At 39.3% G+C, this 14,777-nt stretch overlaps 1 protein-coding gene across 1 annotated transcript; it reads left to right on the top strand.

Annotated features, from left to right (window-relative positions):
• The first annotated feature begins 1,481 nt into the window (after positions 1–1,481).
• On the top strand, positions 1,482–13,047 carry LECT2 (leukocyte cell derived chemotaxin 2). Its single transcript, XM_005890392.3, has 4 exons — positions 1,482–1,653; positions 3,880–3,976; positions 5,550–5,695; positions 12,881–13,047. Exons 1-4 carry the CDS (start codon positions 1,608–1,610, stop codon positions 13,045–13,047), a joined length of 456 nt encoding a protein of 151 aa, XP_005890454.1. The 5' UTR covers positions 1,482–1,607.
• Positions 13,048–14,777: the final 1,730 nt, after the last annotated feature.

Genomic DNA, 14,777 nt, shown 5'->3' with positions numbered 1-14,777 from the left:
GAACAATGACTGTGCCTTCTGGTCCTGAGAGCCCATTGCAGAATGGACACTTGCCAGCTCTGTTCAGAACAAATCTTCAGTTAGCCGGCTTATAAACAACATTTGCTTTAATTCCCATATTATTTCCTTAAACATAATGAGTTTAATTATTGTACTCAGTAATTAACATTATAATTATTGGAAGCTGGTAATTTTTTGATGTAAATTTAGGAATATGGTTTAAGTAATTTAACATGCTGATTCCCATCATGATGTTTTTAAAATTGTCAGTTAACACCTAGACAAATTTAATTCAACATGTTCTCCATTCTAGTTACAAAGAAATTGTTAGGTATACTTTAGATTGGGCTTCCCTGGTGGCACTAAATGTAAACAACCTGCCGATGTAGGAGACACAAGAGACGCAGGTTCCATCCCTGGGTCAGCCCACTCCAATATTCTTGCCTGGAGAACCCCATAGACAGAGGAGCTTGGTGGGCTACATCCATAGGGCGCAGAGTCGGACATGACTGCAGTGACTTAGCACAGCACAGCATACTTCCTATCAGGGATTCACAACTTTGGAATGATGAACGTTTAGGGCCAGATAATTCTTTGCCCTGGGGTATGTTCTATGTCCGGTATGATGTTTAGCAGTAGCCCTGGCCTCTGCCCACTATGTTCCAACAGCGTCTGTGTAGCAGTGACGACCAAAAACATTTCTAGACACTGCCAAGTGTTTCCTGGGGGACAAAATTATTCCTGGTGAGAACCACTGCTGTGGATAAATGACCAATGCCTAAGAGAGAATCTCTTTAGATGATTCGAACACAGCAAAACTTCCCCTCTTCCCCATAGGTTTGAATCCCAAATCTGTTACGTCCTCCCCATGTGATCTTGAGTGAATTCACCTAATCAAACTGTGCCTTTGTTTTCTCTTCTGGAAAATTGGAATGACAATATATATTCCAACTGCTATTATACTCCATCGTATATCATTCATCCTTTTCTCTACTTATGGGTACTGTGGATGTTAATTTTTCATTATTACAAACAAGCAAACATCTAAAGTCACATATTTAAAGAAAGATAATTTTCTCAAAATTATAAAAGTATTTGCAAACATTACACAGATAAAATTAACTGATCCTCCAAAAAAACCCAAGGGAAATACTAAAAAATATACTATAGAAGGTCATACATTATTAATCTTCTTTTCTGAAACATACCCTATCCAGGGAATGAAAGACAGATCTACTAGCAGACAATATTAAATATTCATTTCTTCATGTGGATATCCTCCCACCAGTCACAGCCCAGAGAAAAGCCACTCTTCACCCAGCCTTATCACTTCTGTTAATATTTAGTCAGCATTTCCAATAAAGTTAGCTTTTTCAGATGAAAAGCTTTTACGTAGGTCCTACATAGCTGTCCACAGAGTATTAAAATCTGACTCCTTCCATTCTCGTAAATTTTTGGGTCTTGTACCAAATTGAAGATATGAGAGATGCAGAATTCTAAGGTTAAATAGCTAGATAATACTAATTCAGACTGGAATATTCTTCACAGAGTGTGTGGGGGCAAGCCTAAGGGTCAGAGGAAGAAGCATTCTAGAGAGACAAAGACAAATGTTTTCCACAGGAACCCTCCTTCTGGCTGCTCTGATTTCACCTGGTAAGTCAAAATTACTGTCTTAGAATCCTGGCTGACTTTTAAAAATTGATTCCAAGGATAGATTCGAAAGTCATTAACATTACAACCACAACAGAAACTTGTATATTTGGTTATTAACAGTGGAATAGGAAGCAAAGCTTAAACAGAGACACCAACGCAGAGAACGAACATACGGACACCAAGAGGGTAATGGCAGGGTGGGATGAATTGGGAGATTGAGAATGACATATATCTACTACCATGTATAAGACAGAAATCGAATGAGAACCTACCGTACTGCACAGGGGAAAAGCAGCTTTGTCTGTGTGTAGGACACACACTGTTAACTTTAGAAACGCATTCCAATAAACACTAGGTGCTGACATGCATCATTTGATTCTGCTTATACGAGGTAACTAGAACAGTCAACTTCATAGAAGGCATACTGGCGGATGCTGTCGGGGGTGGGGGGCAGTGAGGGGAGTGGGGAATTGTTGTTTACTGGGGACAGAGTTTCCATTTAGGAAGGTGAACAAGTTGGAAGTTGGATGATGAAGAGTTGCACAACAATATGAATGTACTTCGTGCCACTGAAATGCACAGTTAGATATGGTTAACACAGTCTGTTTTATGTTATGTGACTTTTACCACAATAAAAAAAAAATTTTTTTTTAAAGCAGAAAAGGAAGAATACACAAGGTCAAGAGTGGTTATCAATGACTTCCACCTGAATGTTCTATTTCTTTAATGAGAGAAGCAGAAAAGAAAAAACAATCTTAGTTTGGAATTAATTGGAACAAAATTAGAAAATAAAGTTTGTATGAGAATCTGATTTAGAAAACCCCTGACACAAAAATTGGTATGGATTAGGATAAGGGGACGGAGAAGGCGATGGCACCCACTCCAGTACTCTTGCCTGGAAAATCCCATGGATGGAGAAGCCTGATGGGCTGCAGTCCACGGGGTCGCGAAGAGTCGGACACGACTGGGCGACTTCACTTTCACTTTTCACTTTCATGCATCGGAGAAGGAAATGGCAACCCACTCCAGTGTTCTTGCCTGGAGAATCCCAGGGATGGGGAGCCTGGTGGGCTGCCGTCTATGGGGTCGCACAGAGTTGGACACGACTGAAGTGACTTAGCAGCAGCAGCAGCAGGACAAGGGGAACACTCCCCTGTCATAGCAAAAGAGCAAATGAATACACTAATAAACTAATATATGCCTCAATTCTGAAGGATAAATATTAGGGCCAAAGTGACTTGAAGCTTGGTCCAAAGGCATAATATACCTTTTAGAGGTATATTCAAGAATATGCTTAATGGTCATATTCTGTAGCTTCTTTTCATAACACATATATTAATGAATAGCAAAATACCTTTAAATATAACCAACAACCAAATTAGCAGATTCCTGCTTTTGCTTCCATTTTTGTTAGTTTGCTTTGAAGTAAAACGATGAGTTTCTTAATGCAACTCTCTGTGAATATAAATAATTAGAAATCCAGGAAACAATTTAAAGGAATATTTATCAAGTGCTTACTCTAATAACGAGAAGTTGCACGGAAAGTTTGCACAAAATACATGAAGACAGCCAGCCCCCTCCCTCCATGTTTTATGGCTTCTCAATTTTTCAAGTAATTGTTATTACTCACTTCCTCACCTTCTCTTCACACTCTGCTCTAGGCTAAATTAGTTTGACATGTTCTTATTTCTAAGAATCTCCTCTTCTATGTCAGTGGATATGAAAGAGATCCATTTAGTGTTAAATACACTTTGCTAACTCATAGTTTGTTTTTCCTTCAATTCAAACATCTTGGATCAAGACTAAAAATAAAGAACATTTCAAAGTTACTCTAGAATCATTTCTTTGAGCCATGTTGTTCAATTATTTTGTTTAACCTAAACATAGAGGGCCCCACGCCAAGTCATAAGCAAAGAAAAATTTTAAAGCACCATCTACAACATTGTTCGGCGGATAATATAAAACAAATAATAACAATAAAGGTGAGTGCTTGTAAATAAACTTACAAATACTCTACACGTCAGAAAACAAACTTCCACGGCCAGGGAAAAAAGGGCCATTTTACAGCTGAATCAGGAGTTAAAGGCAGGCCACCCCATAAACTACAGAAAAAATCAGAGAAAAAGTATAATGAAAAGAATTTTTGAATCTGCTGGGAGACATGAGGGTAATGGATATTGGGAATACGTGGTCAGGAAACCTGCTTCTCATGTTTTTCCTTTTCAGCACTGGCTGGACCATGGGCTATTATATGTGCTGGCAAGTCTTCCAATGAGATCAGGACATGTGATGGCCATGGCTGTGGCCAGTACACGGCTCAGAGGTAATGGGGTTTCACACACACACTCTTTCAGCTCAACCTCTTTGCTCAGTGTCCTCGCTGTAAGTTTCCACAAGTGCTCACCATCCTTTCCCTTCTGACGGCAGGAAAATTCAGAGGCAAAACCAGTTGCATTACCATGTCTGGAGCAACTTCCAAGAACAGGGCTTCAGATGTGGGCTCTGAATTGAGAACAGAGCACTGAATAAGGACCACAGAGAGGAGAGCTATGTTTTCTCTCTCAATGTTTTCATATGTTGACTCATCTCACCTGGCTTTTCCAAAGTGAAAACCAAACTTTACCATCCCATTTTATAGAAGAGGAACTTGAACTGGGGCACCAAACGGCTGAGGGACCTGCCAAACACAGTGAAGGTGGTTGAAGGCTGGGGAACTAGGATTCAGGCTTTTAGCTCTTGTTGCCAGCAGACTGTGGTGTTACTGACCCAGGCTTTGGGAGGTAAATACCAAAGGCTGGCCCTAAGCAGGTAATCTCTTCCAGACAGTGAGGGACATACTATGAATGTTCAACAATTCCCAGTACTACTTAGGGAGTGCCACTTTCTGATGAAATAGCAACATGTCCAACTGCATTTGGAGAGGGAAATGGCAACCCACTCCAGTACTCTTGCCTGGAAAATCCCATGGACAGGGGAGCCTGGTGGGCTACAGTCAATGGGGTCACAATGAGTCAGACACGACTGAGTGTGTATAGCACACGCACCAACTGCATTACCAATCACCACTCTAATCACAGAACTCTCACTCACACAGATACTATTCACAAAGCAACCTCACATACATGGAATAGGGCTGAGAAATGGGACACAGGGGGAAATGGCCCCTGAATTGCCAAAACTCAGGCTCAATCAGTCCATAAACCCTACAGTTTGTGCACTTGACTCATTCAATAACTTACTGGCTCCTCACGTGGAACCTGCTCTATGTTGCTATACACATAATGCTAACAATCCTGGTGAATCTGACTTTCAGGAGGCCTATTAGAAGGAGAAGAGCCTGGTAAGAGCAGGAAGAGTGAGGACTGTTAGAGACAACCTCAGGAAACCTTACAACCTGGGATCGTTTTCCATTTGTGCCCCACAGAGTTTAATAAATGCAGGAGCTATCAGTCACCATATTAAAATGTCATACACAATAAATGATGCGTATGGATCACTGAGAGAAAAAAAAGACTATGATTCTTCTTATAAAATAGGTTCCCATAAAAAGTCAACTCTTTTCTAGGTGGTCTTACAGATGTAAAGATTCAGGTATCTATAACATTTACTTACATTGATTGCCTCATCTCCCCCAGATGCCATATATTAATAATGGCTAACATTTTTTTTAAACACTTCTTGTGTACCAAATACTATCTTACATGCTTTAACCTTTACAACATGATTATGAATACCTGCGGAGAGGGAGGTGAAAACTGACTAAACAGAGTGAGGAAACCTGGGACATCCCAACATTTTTGATACCCTGGACTGGGAACAGTGGGTTAACCCCTGTTCCTGGGCAATAAAATTCCCAGGGCAGTTCTTCAGTCTGTTCATTCTTATTTATATCCTAGAAATCAGAAGCTTCACCAGGGTGTAGATGTCTTGTGCTCAGATGGCTCTGCTGTTTACGCACCTTTCACCGGAAAGATCATGGGCCAGGAGAAACCTTATAAAAACAAAAATGCCATCAATAATGGTGTTCGGATCTCTGGAGGAGGTAAGAAGTGGTGTATGTACCTGGGGCATATAGTGGAGATCTCTGATGCTTATTTCATGTGTATTCTATACAGAGAAGTTGCATTCTTCTTTCAAAGGAACAAAACCTAGGAACTAAAGGACAAGGGTACTGTACTAAAACAGCCCACACATTTTCCAAGATGTTTCACCACTTTCCCTACAGTCATCTTTTTTATACATACACTCCCCACCTAGCTCTATACCTGACTGGGGCACTTTCCTCCTGAGGTCCACATGGCTTTGCTTAATATTCTCCAAGCAAAATCACTTTCAGCAATATTAGCTATAATGAATGGATGCTTTCATTTACCAGTTCCACAACTGGAAAATGTTGGCATTTCTGCAAGAGTTTATGTGAACTGTTTTCAAATGTTCAGCTGTACATGTGTCTAGTGGTCAAAGTAAAGTCCAAAGCTGTAAAGAACAATATTGCATAGGAACCTGGAACATTAGGTCCGTGAATCAAGGTAAATTGGATGTGGTCAAGCAGGAGATGGCAAGATTGAACATAAACATTTTAGGAATCAGTGACGGGAATGGTCAGATTTAATTCAGATGACCATTATACCTATTACTGTGGGCAAGAACCACTTAGAAGAAATGGAGTAGCCCTCATAGTCAGAAAGAGTCTGAAATGCAGTACTTGGGTGTAATCTCAAAAACAACAGAATGGTCTCAGTTGATTTCCAAGACAAACCATTCAACATCACACTAATCCAAGTCTATGCCCCAACCACTGATGCTGAAGAAGGTGAAGTTCATCAGTTCTATGAAGACTGACAAGACCTTCTAGAACTAACACCAAAAAAAAGATGTCCTTTTCATCACAGAGCACTGGAATGCAAAAGTAGGAAGTCAAGAGATACCTGGAATAACAGGCAAGTTTGGCCTTGGAGTACAAAATGAAGCAGAGCAAAGGCTAACAGAATATTGTCAAGAGAATGCACTGGTCATAGCAAATTCCCTTTTCCAACAACTCAAGAGACAGCTCTACACATGGACATTACTAGGTAGTCAATACGAAAATCTGATTACGTTCTTTGCAGCCAAAGATGAAGAAGTGCTATACCATCAGCAAAAACGAGACCTGGAGCTGACTGTGGCTCAGATTATGAACTCCTTATTGCAAAATTCAGGCTTAAATTGAAGCAAGTAGGGAAAACCAGTAGGCCATTCAGATATGATCTAAAGCAAATCCCTGATGATTATACAGTGGAAGTGACAAATAGATTCAAGGGATGAGATCTGGAGACAGAATGCCTGAAGAACTATGGACTGAGGTTTATAACACTATATAGGAGGCAGTGACAAAAACAATCCCAAACAAACAGAAATGCAAGAAGGCAAAGTGGTTGTCTAAGGAGGCCTTACAAATAGCTGAGAAGAGAAGTGAAAAGCAAAGGAGAAAGACAAAGATAATCTCAACTGAGTTCACAGTTCAGAGAATAGAAAGGATAAGAAGGCCTTCTTAAATGAATAATGCCAGGAAATAGAGGAAAATAGAGAAATAGAGGAAAAATAAAATGGGTAAGACTAAAGATCTCTTCAAAAAAAAAGGAGATATCAAGGGAACATTTCATGCAAGAATGGGGCGTGATAAAAGACAGAAACAGTAAGCAAAACCAGAAGAGATTAAGAAGAGGTGGCAAGAATACACAGAAGAACTAAACAAGAAAGGTCTTGATGACCCAGATAATCACGATGATATGGTCACTCACCTAGAGGCAGACATCTTGGAGTATGAAGTCAAGTGGGCTTTACGAAGCATTACTAAAAACAAAGCTAGTGGAGGTGACAGACTTCCAGCTGAGCTATTTAAAATCCTAAAAGATGATGCTGTTAAAGTGCTGCACTCAACATGTCAGCAAATTTAGAAAACTCAACAGTGGCCACAGGACTGGAAAAGATCAGCGTTCGTTCCAGTCCCAAAGAAGGACAATGCCAAAGATCGTTTACACTGCTGTACAGTTGCACTCATTTCACATGCTAGCAAGGTTATGCTTAAAATCCTTCAAGCTAGGCTTCAGCAATACATGAACCAAGAACTTTCAGGTGTACAAGCTGGGTTTTGAAGAGGCAGAGGAACCAGGGATCAAATTGCAAACATTTGTTGTATCATGGAGCAAGAAAGTGAGTTTCAGAAAAACATCTGTTTTATTGACTAGGCTAAAGTCTTTGACTGTGTGGCTCACAATGAACTGTGGAAAATTTTTAAAGAGATGGGAATAATAGACCACCTTACCTGCCTCCTGAGAAAGCTGTATGTGGGTCAGGAAGAAACAGTTAGAACTGGATATGGAACAACTGACTGGTTCAAAATTGAGAAAGAAGTATGACAAGGCTATGTATTGTCACCCTGCTAATTTAACTTATATGCAGAGTATATTATGTGAAATGCCAGGCTGGATGAATCACAAGCTGAAATCAAGACTGCTGGGAGAAATATCAACAACCTCAGGTATGCAGATGACACCACCCTTATGGCAGAAAGTGAAGAGGAACTGAAGAGCCTCTTGATGAAAGTGAAAGAGGAGAGTGAAAAAACTGGCTTAAAACTCAACATTCAAAAAACTAAGATCATGGCATCCAGTGCCATCACTTCATGGCAAAGAGATGGGGAAAAGCTGTAAACAGTGACAGATTTTAATTTTCTTGGGCTCCAAAATCACTGTGGATGGTGACTGCAGCCATAAAGTTAAAAAAACACTTGTTCCTTGAAGGAAAATGAGACAAACCTAGACAGTGTATTAAAAAGCAGAGATACCACTTTGCCAACAAAGGTCCATATAGTCAAAGCTATGGCTTTTCCAGTAGTCATGTAGAGATGTGATAGTTGGACCATAAAGAAGGCTGAGCGCTGAAGAATTGATGCTTTTGAACTGTGGTGCTGGAGAACTCTTTAGAGTCTCCTGGATTGAAAGGAGATCAAATCCTGAAGGTAATCAACTCGGAATATTTATTGGAAGGACTGATGCTGAAGCTGAAGCTCCAATACTTTTGCCACCAGAAGGGAAGAGCTGACTCAATGGAAAAGATCCTGATGCTGGGAAAGATTGAAGGCAAAAGGAGAAGAGGGTGACAGAGGATGAGATGGTTAGATAGCATCACCAATTTAATGGACATGAATTTAAGCAAACTCTGGGAGATAGTGGAGGACAGAAGGGCCTGGTGTGCTACAGTCCAAAGGGTCACAAAGAGTGGGACACAACTTAGCAACTGAACAAAAACAACATTTTCAAAAGCTCTATGTTCTAGGTAAAGTCAGGTCTCCTGGTACTTCGGTCCTAGGCTTCTTATTTGGTGTTTTAAATCTATTGCAATAGAACATACATACAGCAAAGTGCACAAAGCAAAAATGGCTGGCTCAATGAATTTTCACAAAGTAAGCACACCAGGGCAACCTGCCGATTACACTATTTCAAGAAAAAGTACAACAGCAGCAGCCCAGAGACCCCTTGTACTACCTTTTAGGTTTTTTTTTTTTTGCCTAGTTTTTGAAAATGATTTAAATAGAATTAAACAGCATGCACTCTTTTGAGTGGGGGCCTTCTTTTATTACCATGATGTTTGTAAGATTCATTCATGTTTGTGAGGTTCATTCATCATTATTTACCTATAGTATCCATTGCATGCATGTGTGTTTATTTATTTAATCATGCTCTAAATGGACATTTGGGCAGTATCCAGTTTCAGGCAATTAGGAAAATGCTACTATGAACTTTCTAGTACATGTCTTTTCATGAACATAAATTTGCATGCCTGCTGGGGGTGGGTTTAGTGACACTCCTCTCACCAAGGCCATGAGAAACATTTTGCTAAGGAGCCCAAGTCTTTAAGGAGCGATCTGGAGGCTATCTTCTCTAGGCTTGAAATAAGAGAAACCACTGCCATTGAAAGGACTCCACTGAGCAGTCAAGGTTGGCATGGCTACCCAGTGGGGAGCAGAGGTCAAACAGTCATCAGATGCATCAGAATCAAGGATCTATGGCACTGTCTGCTTAATCACGGTGACCTAGAACCAAATACATGGGCAGTGTACTAAAGCTTTATTTGATTTGTATAAAAGGAAACACTCTAGGTCTGATGAACAAAAAATTCTGACCTCGATCAATTCTGGGTCTGAAAATCTTCTCCCAACGCTATCAACTGATTCCCAGACTTGAGTCAGTTTACAGTCCAGGGGCTCTCTTGAATGAAAGGGAGGCTGAGCCTTTCTAAGGAAGGGCTGTCACAAAAGCCAAAAATTTATACTATAAGCCTTACTTTATAGCTGTTCTCAAAGGGACTTGCTCTAGCCTTTTAGCAGGATGACTGCACACTGGAGATGAAGACACTTAAAGCTGACACTAATTCCTAAAGACACAAAAGGCCACTGCGGTCCCTGATCAGGGCTTATGCAGTCAGGTGATCAAGACAGTTTTTCGCTAGGGTCCATCTTACAAGTGGACCAAGTGCATCCACATGACCCCCTTGTAGTAACTTCCCCAGTCCAGAATGCATAGCTGGAATCAATATACTCAGCAACTGGCAGACGCTAGAGGAGTGGAGTTGCTGGGTCACTTGGTAGATGTATCTGCAGCCTTAGCAGATACTGCCACCTGGCTTCCCAAAGTGGTGCTATTCATTCACACTCCCATGAGGAGTGTGTGAAAATTCCAGTTGCTCCATACACAATACTTAGTGTTATCTGCTTTTCTCATTTCAGTCATTCTCATGAGTGTGTAATGGTATCTCCTTTAACTTTAATCTGCATTTCATATTTATTGATATTTTTCATATTTATTGATAACATCAATACTGTCTTTTGTGAAGTGCCTCTTCACATATTTTGCAAAATGCCCAGTGTTTTAGAGGTATGTGGGAGCTTTTTGTGTATTTTGGACATAAATTCTTTGCCAAATATGTATTATAACTATCTTCTCCCATCTTCTGGGCTCCTTTTTTAACTTTTCAAATGTTGTTTTTTAATAAACCAAAATTATTATTTTTAATGCAGTCCAATTTAGTAGTATCCTCCTTTACTGTTAGCACATTTTTATTACCTGTTTAAGACACATTTGCCCATCCTGAAACCCTAAAGATATTCACCCTAGGCTTTTGTCCACAAGCTTTATTGCTTGACCTTTCATATTTAGATTTATAATCCATCTGGAATTGGCTTTTCTGTAAGGAATGAGAAGAATCAAATTCTTCTCCCATATAGATAACTGACTCCATACCATTAACTTGCCAATACCGTTTTCTCCTCACTGCACAAAAGTATCTTGTCATAAATCAAGGTCTGCATATATGTGGGTCTGTTTATGGTCTTTCTACGGTGTTTCGTTGGTCAGTTGGTTAATCTTCCAGCAGTACTGCACTGTCTTAATTATCTTAGCTATAAAATACACCTTGATCTCTTAATAGTATAAATCTTCCAACTTTGCTCTTTTTTTCAGATTGCCTTGGCAAGTCCTGGGTTATCTGAATTTCCAAATAAATTACAGAAGCAGTTTGTCAATCTCCACCAAAAATCTTGCTGGGTCTTGGATTGGGTTTGCATTGACTATACAGATCAAACTGAGAAGAATTGATGTCTTAGAAGTAATGGATCTTCCAATCAATGAGCATGTTATATCTTCCATTTATTTAGGTCTTCTTGCACTGCTATACTGGAGAAGGCAATGGCACCCCACTCCAGTACTCTTGCCTGGAAAATCCCATGGATGGAGGAGCCTGGTAGCCTGCAGTCCATGGGGTAGCAGAGGGTCGGACATGACTGAGCGACTTCACTTTCACTTTTCGCTTTCATGCGTTGGAGAAGGAAATGGCACCCCACTCCAGAGTTCTTGCCTGGAGAATCCCAGGGACGGGGAGCCTGGTGGGCTGCCGTCTCTGGGGTCGTGCAGAGTCGGACACGACTGAAGCGACTTGGCAGCAGCAGCAGCAGCCTTGGACATATTCTGTTTAACTTATGTATATAAGATGTAGCTTATGGATTTCACTTAGATTTTCTGCAGCAGTACTGTCCACCAATAGTAATAATAAAAGCCACATATGTAATCTTAATTTTCCCACATCCACATTAGGTAAAAAGAAACTATAACTTAATTTTAATATTTTAAGATCTCCAAATTATTGTCATTTCAAAATGCAATATGAAATTAGTAATGTTTAACTTTGGAGGGGGTACTATCTTCAAAAATCCAATGTGTATCTTATAAAGTGCATCTAATTCAAATTAGCTACATTTCAAGTGTTGACTAGTCAGTGGATGGCAGCTACTGTGCTGGACAGGATGCTCCTATAGCCCTGCCTATGCTTTCTGCCCACCTGACCGGTTTGCACTGACACCAAATGTGTTGGAGTCTTCTACTACTGCTGGGTTTCTATTTCTCCTTGTATCTCCTGTAATCTCTCCTTTATAGGATTTTTGTGTTATATAATGATTTCTGTGTCATTGAGTGCCTGGATAGTTTTAACTATTTTATCTTCGTTGGATTTAGCATTATAATTGTCATTCTTTGTCTGGCTTCAATGCTTTTTGGCCTGAAGGTAACAAGATCATAACCCTTGCTTTCCCTTTCCTTCCATTTGCAAGGTAAATCTTTCCCAGCCTTGAATTTTTATACCTTTTCAGTGACTGTCTAATTGTATACAGCACAGACTTTCATTTTGCTTTTCAAGCCAATATGAAAATCTTTTTAATACATGAATTAACATTTATAGATACAACTCATATATTTGGTCCCGGCACTGTTATTATTTTATAATTATGGTATTACAATGGTATTATTTCTATTTCTCTGACAGGTCTTTTTTTCTTCTGGTATTTAGAAAGCTTTGTATTCTTGTGCCTGTTATTATTTCTACTTTGCTTTGTTTTTAAAAGTGTTTTATCAGAATCTGTCTTGAAGTTGACATTGTTCTGGGTCAATGTTTTCAGCTAGCTGGTGTTTCTCAGCTATTCGTCAATGCCTTTTTAAAGTGATTTGAGTCTATTCTTCCTTCAGCATCTTGTAATTTTAGTCTTCATTTCTGATATGATTGTGTCATTTTCTTCTGTTCGCTCATTGAGTTCAATCAATCATCCTTTCTTTTTTTTCATTTCTGCTCTTTAAAGAAAACTTCTGATTCAAGGCTACTAAAACCTAGATAATGAATAATTTTACTTCTTTTCTTTCAGGTTTCTGCATTAAAATGTTCTACATCAAGCCAATTAAATATAAAGGTTCTATCAAGAAGGGAGAAAAACTGGGCACTCTGCTGCCCTTGCAAAAAGTTTACCCTGGAATACAATCCCACATACATATTGAAAACTGTGACTTGAGTGATCCTACTGTCTACCTATAGATGGAGGACAAGCCGATCTTCTAAAAAGACAGCCATCTTCTTAAAACCTAGGCACCTATCCTGCTTTTCAACAAATTTGTGCTCAAATAGAAACATGATGAATGAAAGAGAGAAAAAAGCATTTTGATTTCAACTCATTGCCACTTTGATGTTTTGAAGGTCAGTTCATTTCTCAGGTCTGATCTGTAACCTATGGGATCAGGGATGTGTTTTTTCTAAAAGATTTCTCAGTTCTAAATAAATAGGAGAAACAAACATACAAATTCAAACTGGTGCCAACAGCAATGTTGACATTTCTAAAACTAGCTTTCTGCTTGAAAATATTAAAAAAAACCTTAAGTGTTTTTAGGGCACAAGATTAGTGTTGTACAATGCTAGACACATAAAAGTTCATAAATACCAAGTGAATAAACTCAAGGCTTCTTTTGAGTTGAGGCAGTAAAGAATTTCAGGAATACCCTTAGGTTTTGGTATTGGTATACCCAATTGCTGAAATACCCAAAGTGGTTGGAGGGTGAAGGGTTTACACGGATAAGACAGAATTTGCCAGTCTTTACAGCCATACATTCCCACACTCTATGTAAGTTGTCGATCTTCCAGGTAATCAATGATAGCAGTCCAAGGTACTGTGGGACACTGATTTCAGAAAGTCTACATTACAAAGAATACTAAAAAGAGAAAGAGATCTACCCCGACCTGAAGTATCTCATGCAACTGAGTCCATCAGCCTCATCGAGCCATATGCCCGTAACAGCTACTTATTTTTACACATCATTGTATATCCTTATGACTCTTTCCTGGTTATGCTGACAACGAGTATAAAAGGGAAATAAGACCATACGACTAGTCAAAGGACGAGAAATAATACGGCTCTGTAGATCTTAGTCGGTCACTAAGAAATGAGTGAGGTGAACTCCTCCTTCTGGAAACTTTCATGAATTTTTGCTTAAACTCTTTGGAATGTAGAAAACTCCAGTAGAATGACTCCACTCCTACTGTAGCTATGCTATTGGAAATGTAGTCAACTTAACTTTTTTACTAAAGAGAAGGGGCTGCTTTGGTATACTAGCACCTGTGTACAAGAATGCTCATAATATTACTATTTGTCATAGCAAAACCCGGAACAACTCAAATGCCTGTCAATAGTCAGATGGACAAACTGTGGTTTCATTACAGAATGGAATATTATACAGCAGTTGTAATAAATGAACCTCAGCTAAACATAACAAAATAGATGAATCATTAAAAAAAGCTCAAAAGGGCATATAGCATGATACTGTTTTATAAAGTCAAAACAACTAAAGCCAAAACAGAATTTTTAGGAACACATGTATATGTGATAAAAACATATAAAAAGGAAATCGAGCAAATAATAAACACTAGTTATCTCAGGACTGGATAGGGAAGGACCACATAGAAAAATTTAAGTTACTATCAATGCTGTAGTTTTACGGTTGGGAGGTGACTTCACGAGTATTTATCATTATGAATAAGATGTTATAGAGGCAACGGTACTCGGGTGGGTATCCAGGAAGAAGACTCACTGACGGCTCTCAGATAGTTTAGAGTCTATAAAACACCATCAGTACTTTCTCATATCCAGTTAGATACTATTCTCTACTGTGTCATAACATCTTATACAAGGCTAGCAAATTAAGACTTTAAGTTTTGGTTAAAAAGAAGAAAACTGCAACACCGGCAGTGTCTGGTTTGATCATCTACCTTATTCA

This window comes from Bos mutus, chromosome 7 (assembly GCF_027580195.1).
Source record: "Bos mutus isolate GX-2022 chromosome 7, NWIPB_WYAK_1.1, whole genome shotgun sequence".
In the NCBI taxonomy this organism is placed as follows: domain Eukaryota; kingdom Metazoa; phylum Chordata; class Mammalia; order Artiodactyla; family Bovidae; genus Bos; species Bos mutus.
This window is presented reverse-complemented; position numbering and strand designations above follow the sequence as displayed.

Excerpts from the sequence above, each read along its gene's own strand:
- LECT2 (XM_005890392.3), top strand. The coding sequence starts at position 1,608 with ATGTTTTCCACAGGAACCCTCCTTCTGGCTGCTCTGATTTCACCTG. Across the intron at positions 1,654-3,879 it reads GGCTGCTCTGATTTCACCTG|CACTGGCTGGACCATGGGCT; the intron begins GTAAGTCAAAAT and ends TTTCCTTTTCAG. Across the intron at positions 5,696-12,880 it reads TGTTCGGATCTCTGGAGGAG|GTTTCTGCATTAAAATGTTC; the intron begins GTAAGAAGTGGT and ends CTTTTCTTTCAG.